Raw genomic sequence first — 18,050 nt, forward strand, 5'->3', positions numbered from 1 at the left:
CTTCTTAATTAAACGTTTATGCCAATTATGAGTCAAAATCAATTGAGCATACATACTTTACAAATTATGTTCTTCTTTGCAGGGATCTGGTGATCAAGCTTACTTAAAGCTGTACAACAGCAAGATTAAGCCACATCTTAAGCTAGCAAAACCAAACCTGAGTGTTGGAAGCCTAAATGGAGAGGTCAATGTAAAAAATAAAACATCTTTTGGAATAAAAGAGCCCAAGATATATTCTCCTGATATTGACATGAAGCTAAAGGCACCAGAAGGTAAAATTTATACTTTAATCTTCATATTGAATTCACTATTTGTGATTTCCACATTAATGGCATAAATAAGGATAAAGTTACCACAGTGCAGTTTAACCTGAAGGTCACAGTGCCTCAGATGAGGGAAGAGATTGACAACCCTTCAAGGTAATCTCAGCCAGTGTAGGAATTGAACTCATGCTATTGTCGATGCTTGACATTGATAAACCAGCTGGCCACTCAAGTGAGCTAACTGACCACCAACCAACTGGCTTAAATATGAAACTGATGAAGCCAGTGCACACATGACATTTCCTTCATAATATAAACTTAACAGCTGACTAGAGGTATGGTACGGGCATTGTGGCTATGTCACTGGACTCGTAATTCAGAGGTCTGGACATAAAAATTCAAATTTCACCATTACAATTAGGGAGTTTAAATTTAATTAAATAAATTTGGGAAAAAGGCCATTATTAGTAATACAGATCATGAAACAACCAAATTTTCATTAAAAATATCCGTGGAGTTTACTAACATCTTTTAGAATCCCTACAGTGTGGAAGCAAGCCATTTCACACCGACCCTCCAAACAGCCATTCAATCTGTAATTCTGCATTGTCCATGACTAATCCATCTAATCAGTACATCTGTGGACTCTATGGGTAATTTAGCATGGCCAATCCACCTAACCTGCATATCTTTGGACTGTGGGAGTAAACTAGAGCACCCGGTCTTGCACTAAAATCAAAACTTTAAGGAATAAAGGAGAAATTAAAGTCTCTATAGTTCTATAGAGAAAATAAACATTAAAAAGTGGAATGCAAGGAAACCTAATAATGACTGATTTGAATCTTGAGGTTCCTGATTTCAAATCAACAATATAAATGCTTTTATTCACATTAACAATAAACAAACCTTTAATGTCAGATTCTTAGCTCAACTCTGAATTTTAAAGTGGCATTAACAACCTTACCACTTGATGTCAAGAAATCCAAACTTGATACTGGGTGTAAAATTAATTCACGTTGAATGCAGACTTGTTTTGATATCAAGGGGGTAGATGGTGTTGCTGCTCACTGTTTGCATATCCCAGGTTGATTTGTTTCAATTATATGAATGGAAAAATCCAAAGGCTGATTCTTCAGTCTGCTCCCAGGCAACTGTTTAGAGGAGAAAGTGAGGACTGTTAATGCTGGAGATCAGAGTCACAAATTCCATCCCCAGTAATCCATATGAGAATTCACTGAATGAAAGATTAAATTGCCATAATTCAATTTGTCAGAAATAAAACTATGAAGTCCAAATATTGGCCTTATCATAAAAGCACCACAAATTTACAGTCCTCAATATTAAATATATTACAACTAATATGAAAGAATATTATCTGGTCAGTTGTACTCCAAATCATAATGTGATTAAGAGAATAGCAAATGTTATTTCCTTGTTTAAGAAGGGAATTACAACCCTGGAAATTATAGACCTGTGAGCCTTACTTCGGTTGTTGGTAAAGTGTTGAAAAGGGTTATAAGAAATAGGATTTATAATCATCTAGAGATGAATAAATTGATAAGTCAACACGGTTTTGTGAAGGGTAAGTCGTGCCTCACAAATCTTATTGAGTTCTTTGAGAAGGTGACCAAACAGATGGATGAGGGTAGAGTGGTTGATGTGGTGTATATGGATTTGAGTAAGGTGTTTGATAAGGTTCCCCACAGTAGGCTATTGCACAAAATACAGAGGCATGGGATTGAGGGTGACTTATTGGTTTGGGTCAGAAATTGGCTAGCTAAAAGAAGACAGAGGATGGTGGCTGAAGGGAAATATTCATGCTGAGGCTCAGTTACTACTGGGGTACCGCAAGGATCTATTTTGCATCCACTGTTGTTTGCCATTTATATAAATGACCTGGATGTGGGCATAGAAGGATGGGTTAGTAAATTTGCAGATGATACCAAGGTTGGTAGAGTTGTGGATAGTGATGAAGGATGTTGTAGGTTACAGAGAGACAAAGATAAGCTGCAGAGCTGGGCTGAGAGGTGGCAAATGGAGTTTAATGTGGAAAAGTGTGAGGTGATTCACTTTGAAAGGAGTAACAGGAATGCAGAGTAGTGGGCTAATGGTAAGACTCTTGGCAGTGTAGATGAGCAGAAAGATCTTGGTGTCCAGATACATAGATCCATGAAAGTTGCCACCAGGTTGATAGGGTTGTTAAGAAGGCATACGATGTGTTAGCTTTTATTGGTAGAGAGATTGAGTTTCAGAACCATGAGGTCATGCTGCAGCTGTATAAAACTCTGGTGCGGCCACATTTTGAGTATTGCGTACAATTCTGGTCTCTGCATTATAGGAAGGATGTGGAAGCTTTGGAAAGGGTTCAGATGTTGCCTGGTATGAAGGGAAGGTCTTACGAGGAAAGGCTGAGGGACTTGAGGCTGTTTTCATTAGAGAGAAGGTTTAGAGGTGACTTAATTGAGACATATAAGAAATCAGAGGGTTAGGTAGGTTGGACAGTGATGGTGATGACTAGCATGATGGGACATAGCTTTAAATTGAGGGGTGATAGATATAGGACAGATGTCAGAGGTAGTTTCTTTACTCAGAGTAGTAGGGACATGAAACGCACTGCCTGCAACAGTAGTAGACTCCCCAAATTTAAGCGCATTTAAACGGTCATTGGATAGGCATATGGATGAGAATAGAATAGTGTAGATTAGATAGGCTTCAGATTGGCACCACAGGTTGGTGCAACATCGAGGGGTGAAGGGCCTGTATTGTGCTGTAATGTTCTATGTTCTAAGACCCACCTACTATAATTTGAGCCATGCAATTCCCTGAGTCATATCAATGTTCACTTTTTTTTAACGTATGCAAGTAATTTATCTGACTTTCAGATGAAGATTGGTAGAAAGAATGGACCAAGTATCTGTACCACCCAAGAATTATTATTTATTACAAGCAATTAGACTATAGTTACAGGGAAACTGATATAAACTCTACTAAAACTTTAATTAACACATAACTCTACTAAATTAAAACTTAATCCCCTTATAAACTCCCTCTTATCCACACATACTCACAATTTATTGGTAGAGGTAGAAAAAATGGAAATTCAGTTCAGCAGTCTTTGCTTCCAAGTAATAATGTTGAAATGGCTCATCTTCAGCTGGCCATACTCCTTGTTGATCAGATGACTTTCTCTGGATGTTTTCATTGGTTTTTAAGAAGTACAGAGTGACTAATTCACTTGGAAAATGTCTTTGTTTTCTCAATTCAAAGACCACAGCTTATAGCAACTGCTGCAGGAAAGGTAACTGGTTTTATTCAAGTTTAAATAACGATAGTCAGGTTGTAGTTTTTGACTGCAGTGAACAGGCAGTTTCTGGCTACAAGAAAATTTGCACACTTCTTTGCCCATCTCTGTATCTCCTAATTTGCTTTTAGCTCCAAGCTGCTCAGCCATCCAAGAGCCAATCACACAGTTGTTTGGAGGTAAAAGGTCTTTGTCATTGATAACTGTCACTAGCTCACAGACCAATCAGCTTCTTGTGGCCAAGACGAGCTACATCAGTTCATACCCTGAGCTCCAATCTTCTGCAATGTGAGAAATTTCAGGAACAAAAGAAAGTAATGTGGATTTAGACAAATGTGTAAAATTTCCTATGACTGATATCAGCTCTAGCTAGTCAATCAGAGCTGGGATCTACCAAAGTAAACAATAAAAAACATAAATTATGTAAATTATCTTGAAGATCCACATCCAAAAAAAAAGGCATACAATTAAAAACATATTTTATTAACAAGTCTTTATCAAATATTTTCATTCCAGATAATGGCCTCAAACTGCCAACATCAAATATAGATCTTGAAGCTCTGAACATCCAAGCTAAAGTCAAAAGTCCAACTCTTGATATAGATAGCCCAAGATTTAAAAGCACCAAGCTTGAAGGGAAGATAAAGTCCTCAGGGTATCAAACACCATCGTTTTCAATTTCAAGAAACAAATCTAAAATGCCAGAAATGGACGTGTCTGGACCAGATATAAACACTTCTAATATTGACATTGGTGGTGTAAATATCCCTGAAACAAATTTGAAATTGCCAAAAGTACAAATGTCACCCTTTGATCTATCAGGACCAAAAATACCAGATGTGGATGTTGATGGTTCAGTGAAAGGACCTGGCTTTGATGTGTCTGTTCCAAATGTTAAAGGAAATTTTGCTGCACCAAATGTTGATGTGAATTTTCCAAAAGGAGAGATAAACATTCCAGATACAGATCTTAATAAACAAAAATTCACAATGTCAAAATTTAATATGGCAAGTGAAAATTTGTCAGCTCCAGACGTGAAGGTGAACATGAAAACACCAACTGTGACAAGCGAGTTAGATAGTAAATTGGAGGTTCCGAACATCAAGAAGCCAAGTGTCGACATTTCCAGACTTGAAGGACCCAATGTGAATTTAGACGGCAAAGTAAACCTGCCAAAGGCTGACATACCAAATCCAGAGATTAAAGGTGGGATAGGATCTGGTCATTTAGACTTCAAAACACCTAAGATCAGTGGAGACTATGATATGCCTGATATGAACCTGGAAGTACCTGATGTAAAACTGAAAAACACAGGGTTAAAGGCGCCTTCACTCAACCTTTCAGGAAAAAATATTTCTACTTCAGATGTGCATGTCAGTTTACCAACTGGAAATATAGATGTGGCTAGTCCAAAAATACAAGCTAATGTCAGAAGTCCAAACTTGGATATAAATGCTCCAAAGATTGATGGCCCTGGTGCACACAAGAAATTTAAGTTCCCAAAATTTAAAAAGCCCACATTTTCAATAGCTGGAAACAAACCAAAAATGCCTGAACTTGATGCAACCGCTCCAGATTTGAAGACAGATTTCAAAGGTCCAGAGGTTGATATTGGGGGATTAAAAGGAAATGCTGATGTTCCTGATGCAAAATGGAAAATGCCAACCCTGAAAGTGCCTTCATTTGGAGTGTCAGGGCCAAAAGGACCTGAGGTGGATTTTGATGGTTCGATAAAAGCACCACGTGTTGATGTTGCTGTTCCAAATGTCAAGGGAAACATTGAGGGTCCAGATGTTGACATAAATGTTCCAAAAGGAGATATAGATGCAAACATCCCAGATGCAAAACTTAAGGGAGGAAATTTCAAACTGCCGGGATTCAAAATGCCAAGTGGCAAACTGTCATTGTCAGGTACTAATACAGGACTGAAGATGCCAAAAGGTCAGGTGGACCTTTCTGCTCCTGATGTTCAGGGAGATATCAGTGGCCCAAGTCTTGATATGAAAGGCCCAAATATTGATATCAATGCTCCAAGTGTTGATCTTCCTGAAGCAAAATCCAAATGGAGCATGCCAAAATTGGAATTGCCATCCTTTGGTTTATCGGCACCAAAAGGACCAGATGTAGATGTTGATGGATCAGTGAAAGCACCTGGTTTTGTTGTATCTGTTCCAAATGTTAAGGGTGATTTTGCTGCACCAAATGTTGATGTGAATCTTCCAAAAGCAGACATAGATGCAAATATTCCAGCTGCTGAACCTAAAGGAAGAAAATTCAAAATGCCAAAGTTTAACATGCCGAGTGCAAATTTTTCAGCTCCTGATTTGAACTTGAACATGAAAACACCAACTGTGGTCAGCGATTTAGATGCTGGATTGAAGGTTCCGAAGCTCAAGAAACCGAATGTAGACATTTCCGGACCTGATGTGAATTTAGATGGCAAAGTAAAACTGCCAAAAGCTAACATAACAACCCCAGAGATTAAAGGTGGGATAGGATCTGGTGGCTTAGACTTCAAAACACCCAAGATTGGTGGAGATTACGATATGCCTGACATGGATCTTGAAGTACCTGATATAAAACTTAAAGGTCAAGGAATTAAAAAGCCTTCACTTAACATGTCTGCTGGCAACATTTCCATTCCAAATATGGATGTCAGTCTACCAACGGGAAATATAGATGTGGCTTCTCCAAGAATACAAGCTGATGCGAAAACTCCACACTTGGATATAAATGCACCAAACATTGGTGACTTCAATGCTGAAGGAAAATTTAAGTTGCCAAAATTTAAAAAGCCCACATTTTCAATATCTGGAAACAAACCAAAAATGCCTGAACTTGATGCAACCACTCCAGATTTGAAGACAGATTTCAAAGGTCCAGAGGTTGATATTGGGAGATTAAAAGGAAATGTTGATGTTCCTGATGCAAAATGGAAAATGCCAACCCTGAAAGTGCCTTCATTTGGAGTGTCAGGGCCAAAAGGACCCGATGTGGATTTTGATGGTTCGATAAAAGCACCACGTGTTGATGTTGCTGTTCCAAACATCAAGGGAAACATTGAGGGTCCAGATGTTGACATAAATGTTCCAAAAGGAAATATAGATGCAAATATCCCAGATGCAAAACTTAAAGGAGGAAAATTTAAACTGCCGGGATTCAACATGCCAAGTGGCAAACTGTCATTGTCAGATACTAATACAGGACTGAAGATGCCAAAAGGTCAGGTGGACCTTTCTGCTCCTGATGTTCAGGGAGATATCAGTGGCCCAAGACTTGATATGAAAGGCCCAAATATTAATATCAATGCTCCACGTGTTGATCTTCCTGAAGCAAAATCCAAATGGAGCATGCCAAAATTGGAATTGCCATCCTTTGGTTTATCGGCACCAAAAGGACCAGATGTAGATGTTGATGGTTCAGTGAAAGCTCCTGGTTTTGATGTATCTGTTCCAAATGTTAAGGGTGATTTTGCTGCACCAAATGTTGATGTGAATCTTCCAAAAGCAGACATAGATGCAAATATTCCAGCTGCTGAACTGAAAGGAGGAAAATTCAAAATGCCAAAGTTTAACACGCCAAGTGCAAATTTGTCAGCTCCTGATTTGAACTTGAACATGAAAACACCAACTGTGGCCAGTGATTTAGATGCTGGATTTAAGATTCCGAAGCTCAAGACCTCAAATGTAGACACTTCCGGACTTGAAGGACCTAATGTGAATTTAGATGGGAAAGTAAAACTGCCAAAGGCTGACATAACAACCCCAGAGATTAAAGGTGGGATAGGATCTGGTGGCTTAAACTTCAAAACACCCAAGATTGGTGGAGATTACGATATGCCTGACATGAATCTTGAAGTACCTGATATAAAACTTAAAGGTCCAGGAATTAAAAAGCCTGCACTTAACATGTCTGCCGGCAACATTTCCATTCCAAATATGGATGTCAGTCTACCAACGGGAAATATAGATGTGGCTAGTCCAAAAATACAAGCTGATGCAAAAACTCCACACTTGGATATAAATGCACCAAACATTGGTGACTTCAATGCTGAAGGAAAATTTAAGTTGCCAAAATTTAAAAAGCCCACATTTTCAATATCTGGAAACAAATCAAAAAAGCTTGAACTTGATGCAACTGCTCCAGATTTGAAGACAGATTTCAAAGGTCCAGAGGTTGATATTGGGGAATTAAAAGGAAATGCTGATGTTCCTGATGCAAAATGGAAAATGCCAACCCTGAAAGTGTCTTCATTTGGAGTGTCAGGACCAAAAGGACCCAATGTGGATGTTGATGGTTCGATAAAAACACCACGTGTTGATGTTGCTGTTCCAAACATCAAGGGAAATATTGAGGGTCCAGATGTTGACATAAATGTTCCAAAAGGAGATATAGATGCAAACATCCCAGATGCAAAACTTAAGGGAGGAAATTTCAAACTGCCGGGATTCAAAATGCCAAGTGGCAAACTGTCATTGTCAGGTACTAATACAGGACTGAAGATGCCAAAAGGTCAGGTGGACCTTTCTGCTCCTGATGTTCAGGGAGATATCAGTGGCCCAAGTCTTGATATGAAAGGCCCAAATATTGATATCAATGCTCCAAGTGTTGATCTTCCTGAAGCAAAATCCAAATGGAGCATGCCAAAATTGGAATTGCCATCCTTTGGTTTATCGGCACCAAAAGGACCAGATGTAGATGTTGATGGATCAGTGAAAGCACCTGGTTTTGATGTATCTGTTCCAAATGTTAAGGGTGATTTTGCTGCACCAAATGTTGATGTGAATCTTCCAAAAGCAGACACAGATGCAAATATTCCAGCTGCTGAACCTAAAGGAGGAAAATTCAAAATGCCAAAGTTTAACACGCCAAGTGCAAATTTGTCAGCTCCTGATTTGAACTTGAACATGAAAACACCAACTGTGGCCAATGATTTAGATGCTGGATTGAAGGTTCCAAAGTTCAAGAAGCCGAATGTAGACATTTCCGGACCTGATGTGAATTTAGATGGCAAAGTAAAACTGCCAAAAGCTAACATAACAACCCCAGAGATTAAAGGTGGGATAGGATCTGGTGGCTTAGACTTCAAAACACCCAGGATCGGTGGAGATTACGATATGCCTGACATGAATTTTGAAGTACCTGATATAAAACTTAAAGGTCCAGGAATTAAAAAGCCTTCACTTAACATGTCTGCCGGCAACATTTCCATTCCAAATATGGATGTCGGTCTACCAACTGGAAATATAGATGTGGCTTCTCCAAAAATACAAGCTGATGCGGAAACTCCACACTTGGATATAAATGCACCAAATATTGGTGACTTCAATGCTGAAGGAAAATTTAAGTTGCCAAAATTTAAATGGCCCACATTTTCAATATCTGGAAACAAACCAAAAATGCCTGAACTTGATGCAACCGCTCCAGATTTGAAGACAGATTTAAAAGGTCCAGAGGTTGATGTTGGGAGATTAAAAGGAAATGTTGATGTTCCTGATGCAAAATGGAAAATGCCAACCCTGAAAGTGCCTTCATTTGGAGTGTCAGGGCCAAAAGGACCCGATGTGGATGTTGATGGTTCGATAAAAGCACCACGTGTTGATGTTGCTGTTCCAAACATCAAGGGAAACATTGAGGGTCCAGACATAAATGTTCCAAAGGGAGATATAGATGCAAATATCCAAGATGCAAAACTTAAAGGAGGAAAATTTAAACTGCCGGGATTCAACGTGCCAAGTGGCAAACTGTCATTGTCAGGTACTAATACAGGACTGAAGCTGCCAAAAGGTCAGGTGGATCTTTCTGCTCCTGATGTTCAGGGAGATATCAATGGCCCAAGTCTTGATATGAAAGGCCCAAATATTGATATCAATGCTCCAAGTGTTGATCTTCCTGAAGCAAAATCCAAATGGAGCATGCCAAAATTGGAATTGCCATCCTTTGGTTTATCGGCACCAAAAGGACCAGATGTAGATGTTGATGGTTCAGTGAAAGCACCTGGTTTTGATGTATCTGTTCCAAATGTTAAGGGTGATTTTGCTGCACCAAATGTTGATGTGAATCTTCCAAAAGCAGACACAGATGCAAATATTCCAGCTGCTGAACTGAAAGGAGGAAAATTCATAATGCCAAAGTTTAACATGCCAAGTGCAAATTTGTCAGCTCCTGATTTGAACTTGAACATGAAAACACCAACTGTGGCCAGCGATTTAGATGCTGGATTGAAGGTTCCGAAGTTCAAGAAGCCGAATGTAGACATTTCCAGACCTGATGTGAATTTAGATGGCAAAGTAAAACTGCCAAAGGCTGACATAACAACCCCAGAGATTAAAGGTGGGATAGGATCTGGTGGCTTAGACTTCAAAACACCCAGGATCGGTGGAGATTATGATATGCCTGACATGGATGTCAGTCTACCAACGGGAAATATAGATGTGGCTACTCCAAAATTACAAGCCAATGTGAAAACTCCACACTTGGATATAAATGCACCAAATGTTGATGACTTCAATGCTGAAGGAAAATTTAAGTTGCCAAAATTTAAAAAGCCCACATTTTCAATCTCTGGAAACAAACCAAAAATGCCTGAACTTGATGGAATCGCTCCAGAATTGAAGACAGATTTAAAAGGTCCAGAGGTTGATATTGGGAGATTAAAAGGAAATGCTGATGTTCCTGATGCAAAATGGAAAATGCCAACCCTGAAAGTGCCTTCATTTGGAGTGTCAGGGCCAAAAGGACCCGATGTGGATGTTGATGGTTCGATAAAAGCACCACGTGTTGATGTTGCTGTTCCAAACATCAAGGGAAACATTGAGGGTTCAGATGTTGACATAAATGTTCGAAAGGGAGACATGGATGCAAATATCCCAGATGCAAAACTTAAGGGAGGAAATTTCAAACTGCCGGGATTCAACATGCCAAGTGGCAAACTGTCATTGTCGGGTAGTAATACAGGACTGAAGATGCCAAAAGGTCAGGTGGACCTTTCTGCTCCTGATGATCAGGGAGATATCAGTCGCCCAAGTCTTGATATGAAAGGTGCAAATATTGACATCAGTGCTTCAAGTGTTGATCTTCCTGAAGCAAAATCCAAATGGAAAATGCCAAATCTGGAAACACCATCCTTTAATCTATCAGGACCAAACAGACCAGACGTGGGCGTTGATAGTTCAGTGAAAACAACTGGTTTGAATGCACCTATCCCAAATACTAAAGGAAGTTTTGCAGCACCAAATGTTGATATAAAGCTTCCAAAAAAGTCTGATGATTTGGATGTGAAAATACCCACAATTGCCACTGATTATGATATGTCCATTCCAGACATGGACATCAAGCTACCAAAACACAATGTAAGAGGAGATGCAGATATGCACATTCCTAGTGCTGGAACTCAGAAAAAAACATGGACTGACCCCAACATAGATATGAAGGGGACGAGGTTCAAAGTTAAGTCGCCAAATCTACCTGATGATTTTCGTGAAGTTGGTGTGGATGTGAGCACACCAAGCCTTTATGGCCAAGTGAATGCTCCCAGATTAAATGTAAATAGCAATGAGAATATTAACATGCAGAGTAACTTTTCAAGGGAAACATTTAAAATAAGATCATCATCTTTATCTGATCTTGATGATGCACCTACACTGCCAAAAAGTGATTCCAATTTAAAAGCAAGAACTTCCAGTACTCTTCATGTCACCGATGATGATTCAAGTAAAAAAAGTATGTTCAAGTTTGGAAAGCTGTTTAACTTCAGTCACAAATCAAAAGGATCTGTTGACTTCACAAAGGCCAAGGCTGCAGCTTCTTCTGGGACATTTACATCAAAGTTCTCATTGCCAGAACTTGAGCTCTCTGTATCTAAAGACTGAAAATGTGCATCAACTGGTTATTAAGCCAAGATGTATCAATGTATCTATATCAGTGACAAATATAAAGTTCTTTCAAATCAATATTACATATATTATTTGATATATAATTGCAGTAACGTAACTCATTCATGTTGAGGCAAAAACAATCATGTAACCAAACTCAGATTTAAAGATACAAGATAGTAAGTGATCAAGCTTGAGTTTGTTACTGAGTTTGTAACAGACTCAACTAAGGCATACAATACCAGCTCAATGCTAGAACTTTTAACTTTGTACCTGAATGAAAGGATTTTACTTATATACCTAAATCTCCTGGGAACACCATGAAAAAAAGCTTTGCATAAAACTTGCTACTGGAGTTCTTTGTATTGATTGTCTACTGCTATCAAACACATGGAAATAGCCATTGCATTTGGGAATTGGGAGTTATTCTGAGATATGTTCCAAATAATTTGCTATAAAAAATGATAAAATTAAAAAATGGACAAACATTGATATAATTTTTGACAGTCTGAATTCTTTCAAAACAAATGTGTTATGAGCTTATATCTTACTAACTTTCTTGAAAATATTTTTCAATTTTGATAACTCCTGAAATCTTATAAATAATATCATTTGATATTTTTAAAAGTTATTAAATGCTGCATATTCAGCTAAGTCAGGTTGTATTTAAACTTTGCTTCATCTATCATACATATAACAGGATTCATTACATAAAAACACAGTTGGTAATATGTTGAAATGTGCTAAATATATTTACTTACATTAGAAATGTAAAACTCAGGATTGTACAGACTTTCATAATTCTTCAAAGTTAAAGTCAAGTAGTAAAATATTCAGTTTCTTTACTATTTTGAGAATTTAAAACTTTTGGAAGATGTTTTACTGAAACATTTTAAACAGTTATTGTACAGTCTCACATGAGGCCTTCAAGTGGTCAAAACCTCAGTCTCCATATTAAATGCTATTGCTTTATACCAATATTAAAGACTTAATTTTTATTGAACATTCATGAAATTAATATATTTCTAGAAATTTGGTAGTAAACACACAACTGTTGTTGGGATAATTCATTTGAAGTATGTCTCTTTGAGTATTAGCTTTTGTGATTCAAATTGTCAACACATTCTACTTTTATCTTAACTGTAAATGCATGTAGATTGGAATGTTCTAAACCAGACAAATTGACTTGGATTGATCAAGACACTGCCTTAAGGAATGAACAAGAGAATGTCAGTTGCCTACTTAGTTAGGTTGAAATAAGCACAATTTGTGTACGCGTTCTTTCTGTCTGTAAATAAAAGGCATATTTATTAATATTTGTGACTTGCAGCATGCACACAAGTGTGCCACAATGCAAGCCTGATTGACAAACTTAAATTAGTAGTCAACATAATTCTTATACCACTCAAGGTTGTTTGATATAAGTTGTTCATTTGCGAAACCACATCTAATGTTGGATATTACATTTTGAGATCTGCAAGCACTGACTGGTTGGGTATGGTTAGAATCTTGTTTGTTGTGTACAACCAAAGAGACATGCTTCTAAGTAGATGGGACCTATGGTCTATATACATAGTCACACCTGTACTACTATTCATGTACCACTTATTTGTGTGATAAGAGATGGTCTATTTGGCATGTTGGTAGCATCCCGGGAACACTATTCACATGCTACCTCATATTAGCAGCCTTCACGGAAGGACACAATATCTAAAAAATCCGTGCAAAATGTGAAGTTGCTTGTTTCACGTTACTTGTTCATCATCATTAGCTTGCTAATGAGTATGACTGTTTACTAGGAAATTCTGTGCCACTGGTCATGGTTTTTGCATGACTGCTCAGCCCAATTCTTTAGCTGCTTGTCCAACCACACATTTGGCAGTGTTTCTGACAAGTGGAATTGGACTGTGGCCTTGAGATCGCTGACATTCCTTTCTTTCTTTTGCTGAAGAGAGTTCTCAAAGAATTGTGTCCTTTCACAGCATCCCTACGGCACGGAAGTAGGCCGGTCTGCCCATCAGATCCAGGCCGACCCTCCGAAGAGCAGCCCACCCAGATCCACCCCACCCCTGTAAGCCTGCATTTCCCATGTTTAATTCACCTAGTCTGCACATCCCTGGACACTATGGACAATTTAGTATGGCCAATCCAATGAACCTGCACATCTTTGGACTTGGGTGGGGGGGGGGAAACCAAAGCACCTAGTGGAAACCTACACAGACATGGGGACAACGTGCAAACTCCACACAGACAGTCACCCAAGGATGGAATCAAACCCAGGTCCCTGGCACTGTGAGGCAGCAGTGCTAACCACTGAGCCACCATGCTATCCACTTCAGACAGGAACTTCCTCCAAGTTTCTTCCCATGCGTTGAGATCTATGTTAGTGCTCTTGAGAAAAGCCTTTACGTAGCCTTTGAAATGCTTCCTTTGTCTTCCTCTTATTTGGGTGCCTTCCTTAAGCTGGGTGAAAAAGGTTTAATTTGGCAATTGAAACACAGGTATCCTAAGCACATAGTCAATACTCCAAAGAGTAGCAGTGTGAAGCAACTAACCTCACATATTGCAAAGACTTTTTTCGATATTTTGTTCTTCCATTGTAAGCTGAAGTAGACTAGGCATTTTTTTGGGACTGAAAGTGGGGAATTGGACCTGTTCATGAGCTTATGTGATATACAGTGATAAATGATGAGGGTAGCCTTTATTTGCAGGATGGCTTTGATGTACCTAATTTCAATATCAAATCTGTGCAGTCAGTAAAGTAGGCTTGTGATAGTCAATGGTAGAGAACCCATTGGCAGATTTCGCAATTCGTGCATCAAGGAAAGGGAGCTCATTTGACTGTTTCATTTCAAATGTGAATTTGAATATAGGATGGAACACATTGAGATGAGTAGGATATTTTTACATGCAGTTGCAAATTCAAACATAACAAATATATCATCTGCATATTGGAAGTATGTAGAGGTGCTTCCTCCCATTTGTATACTGAGTCAAGCAGAACATGAAGGTCCTTGTACAATCTGTGATCTGTGCTGATCTCAGCGGCAGGAATACAGTATTACAGGTATTACAGTTTCCAAAGCAAACTTGGAGTAGGCAAAACATCAGCTGGGTTTGGACTATTGGCCAGACTTAAGAGGCTTCTGGCTACATCCATCATAGGTGTAAATATCCAGAGCTGATTAAAAGTAATATTTTGTGACAAAACCAATTAACATTGAAAAGTCACTTTATGTCGCTTAAGAAGGCACTTCCTTCACAAAAGGGTGATCAGCAAACCACTTTATTTTTGGCGTCTGACTATGCAATGCAATGGCAATTTCATCAAGGTACACAGTGTGTTGTCATTGTGATAAGACACATGGCTTTTCCTCATAGAAAAAGGTATGAAGATCTCTGTGAAGCTAGTACTTTTTAACATTGGAATGATTTGTTAGCAAGAAAGTGTATTTCTGGTCAAACAAAGCAATTTGTTGAGATGCTAAACATAATTCACTAGGGTTCAATAATAGGTGACTGGTGAAGATATAATTAAAAAGATTAGCATGACCATCCAGATTAGGATACACAATCACAATCTAGAATGAATTCCATTTGATCATATTCTACCAGAATTAAGAATCCATTATTGTGTTATACTAGCTATCTTTAATTAAATTAATGTTCTGACCTCAACCAAAAATGCCAGGTAACCCTTGCTTGCTTGTGAAAACTTTAAGTTCAAAGAGCCAGTAGGCTTGTGGTGTATGAAAGCTCTTACACAAATCTAAATGCCCATTGAAAACTTTAAAAATATTATTGTGACTGGACTACCTCAGACAGGTGCGGTAATATTCAGATTCATTTGTACAGTTTTTTGTACTGTAGCACAAATGGTTTGAGACAAGAATAGACGTAGTTTAGAATGCTGGAATACACTTTTGTAGCCAAAAGGAAAACTCAGACTGCAGTGTTTTATTATGTGAGGTAGTTTTTAGAAGTAAATTGACTCCCACCCCAAAATACAAGATTCTCAATGAAAAAGGTCAAAGTCGTGCCATTATGGAGGTGTTTGGGAAACCTTTCAATTTTCCATAAGCCAGACCATAGTTTTTTTGCCACTTCAGTATGGCCATAAAATCACTTTTGAGATAATCTAGTAGTTTAATTAAAAGTACTCTCAAACCTTTAGGTTTTGATTTAAGAAAATCTTAAAACGTAGAATTTGAAATAAAACATAATATTTGATTCCATCAAGATCTAAAAGTTTTCCCAAACAAAAATATTCACCCTTACCAAAATTTCTGTGTTTGAAAAGTCCTGCTGTTTCAATTAACTACATGTACAATGAAGAACAAGGCAACTTTCAGCTGTGGAGAAAGAGAGAGAGAGAGAGAAAGAGAGGTTGGAGGGTTGGGGGGGGGGGGGGAGAGAGAGATAGAGACAGGCATGCATAAATATACACAAATTATTCAACCATTTTAGTGCTTACTCAATTTCTTTCCATTTTGTTGCCCACAAATTTCTCCCAAAACTTAAATCTCCTAAAACTTCAGAACTTTCAGGAGCCCTCTCTCAACCTACAACACAATTTGAACATAAGGTGACAGAAAAGAAATTAATTGTAAGTGAAATGATTACAACTGGAAATTGTACTACAAATTCTTAATTTTTTCAAGGTTTATTTGATTTTGTATGCCACTGTTTTGGCCACTCTTTCTCCACCCATGTCTCCAGTACTTTTAACACATCCACCCTCTTGTAAAATTTGCACAGGTCAATTAGCTGTGCTACTGTTTGTTCACTGTTCCTCAACAAAAACTCCAAGGTAGGGCTCTGTTGTTTCTGTTCCAAAAAGCAAAGTTCATCATAGGTCATGCCCCACTTGCTGGCAAAGTTCCTCCAGTTTTTGATAGTTGGGTGGTATGGATCCAACTTTAACCTCAGTGTATATAGTAAATCTTCATCGTTCATCAAGTCACCGATACAAGGAGGAGAGATGCACAATGATGAATGTTTATGTGTAGTTTCTGAACTGTCTGTACACGACTTACTGTCTTTCAGATCTGCAACCAAGAAGTGGGGAATTAGCTTTAGTAAATATATTGTAATTTAGCTTCCCATGAAGTTTGATCCCATTTTCACCTTGAACATCTTTATGTTATTGCATCCAAATTAATAGCTGTTACAACAAAAGTTCCTCCATTTTTTGGGAGTGTGTGGCCCCTCTAAATTTTTTTGCCCAATCACATACGCAATCATTGTTAGAGCTGCCTTGTGTGCTGCTTGCATGGGTACTTAGAGGGAAGACGACCAACAATATTAGTTACAGCATTGTAAACTAAACCCTCTGTAGGCATTCAGGCCCTGTAAAGAAACCAGCACCTCTGTGAAGTAGTATTTATATTTATCATTAGAGGCACTCTAAATAAAGATAAACTATTTCCTTTGTTTGGAGATTCTAAAACCAGGGGGCCTAGTGTGAATTTGGGTCGGACTGTTCAGGAGAGAGGGGAGGAAGCACTCCTATACAAAAAGAGCTGTAGATGTCTGGAACTGTCTTCCATAAATGGAAGTGGATGGTGGATCAGTTGTTAATGTTAAATCTGAGATAGATTTATTTGTTAAGCAAAGACAGTAAGGGACATGGGCCAAAGGTAGATAAATCAAGTTAGGCCACAGATCATCCATGATCTCACTGAATGGTGGAATAGGCTTGTGGGACTGAATGGCTTACTTCTGTTCCTATGTTCGACTACAACAGAAACAAAAATCCAAGTTTTCCCAATCCTGATCAACATCTTGTTACACCTGCTGGAAAATGTATTCATGTAGTCATCGGATGAGAATTAAATCAACAACTCAGATTTTATGATCCAATATTGGCAGATGTTGAGTTATTTGCTGATATTGAGGATTGAAATGGAACCATAGATTCTGGGAAGTTGACATACAATCAAATTTTGAAGTTGTGGTTTGCCTGAATATTTATCTCAATATTTATGCTGACTTATTTGGAGCTGTTTCTAATGGTTGCAGACCCTGCCCAGGCAGGTTGTCCTTTGAGTCAGTAGGGGTATCAAAAACACTTCCACACCAGCATCACATCCCAGCTCTGCATACACTCCCCAACACTGGTATACCTGGCTCCTCAGATCCATTGTTGTTGGAGAAGAGCTGGGGTTGCAAATGAGGTGGTAGCAGGTCTGGATGGGTGTGGTGGTGTTGTGGAAGGGAAGCTGAGCAGGGTGCAGGAAGCGTGTAGTAAGGAACTAATTTTTAAAAAAATTTTTCATAGGATATTGCAAGCATTAGCAAGGCCATCGCTTGATGCTCATCCCCAACTGCTCTTGAATTGTGTGGCTTATCAAGCGATTTCAGAAGGCAGTAATGAGTTAACCACATCAAAAATAGTTAAGGCCAGTAAGGTCACCAACCATTAGTGAACATATATTTTTACATATTTACATAGTTGTCATGGTCACCATTACCGAGAGCAGCTTAATTGTTAATTAATTGAATTTAAATTTCACCAGCTGCCATTGTGAGATTTGAACCCATGGCCTAGGCTCTAGATTACAAGTCTAATGATATTGTCACCACATTGCCACCCCTCCCTACTCAGCAACA

General features: G+C 38.5%; 2 protein-coding genes across 6 annotated transcripts in view; one reads left to right on the plus strand and one right to left on the minus strand.

Annotated features, from left to right (window-relative positions):
• LOC122553170 (neuroblast differentiation-associated protein AHNAK) overlaps window positions 1-11,926 on the plus strand; it is a 106,169-nt gene extending 94,243 nt beyond the window's left edge. For both annotated transcript variants that reach the window (XM_087991217.1, XM_087991216.1), the window contains exons 5-6: window positions 83-272; window positions 4,081-11,926. In XM_087991217.1, the coding sequence (XP_087847343.1) occupies window positions 83-272; window positions 4,081-11,435 (7,545 nt within the window). In that variant the 3' untranslated portion in view covers window positions 11,436-11,926. The remainder of the gene's footprint in view (window positions 1-82; window positions 273-4,080) is intronic.
• Window positions 11,927-12,266: 340 nt separating this feature from the next.
• The window catches only part of edaradd (EDAR-associated death domain), a 75,095-nt gene continuing 69,311 nt past the window's right edge, over window positions 12,267-18,050 (minus strand). For all 4 annotated transcript variants that reach the window (XM_043695532.2, XM_043695531.2, XM_087991218.1 and 1 more), the window contains one exon: window positions 12,267-16,486. In XM_043695532.2, the coding sequence (XP_043551467.1) occupies window positions 16,095-16,486 (392 nt within the window). In that variant the 3' untranslated portion in view covers window positions 12,267-16,094. The remainder of the gene's footprint in view (window positions 16,487-18,050) is intronic.

The sequence above is a fragment of the Chiloscyllium plagiosum genome, unplaced genomic scaffold (assembly GCF_037043375.1).
Source record: "Chiloscyllium plagiosum isolate Xiang-an unplaced genomic scaffold, Cpla_swu_hap1 HiC_scaffold_10, whole genome shotgun sequence".
NCBI classification, from domain to species: Eukaryota; Metazoa; Chordata; class Chondrichthyes; order Orectolobiformes; family Hemiscylliidae; genus Chiloscyllium; species Chiloscyllium plagiosum.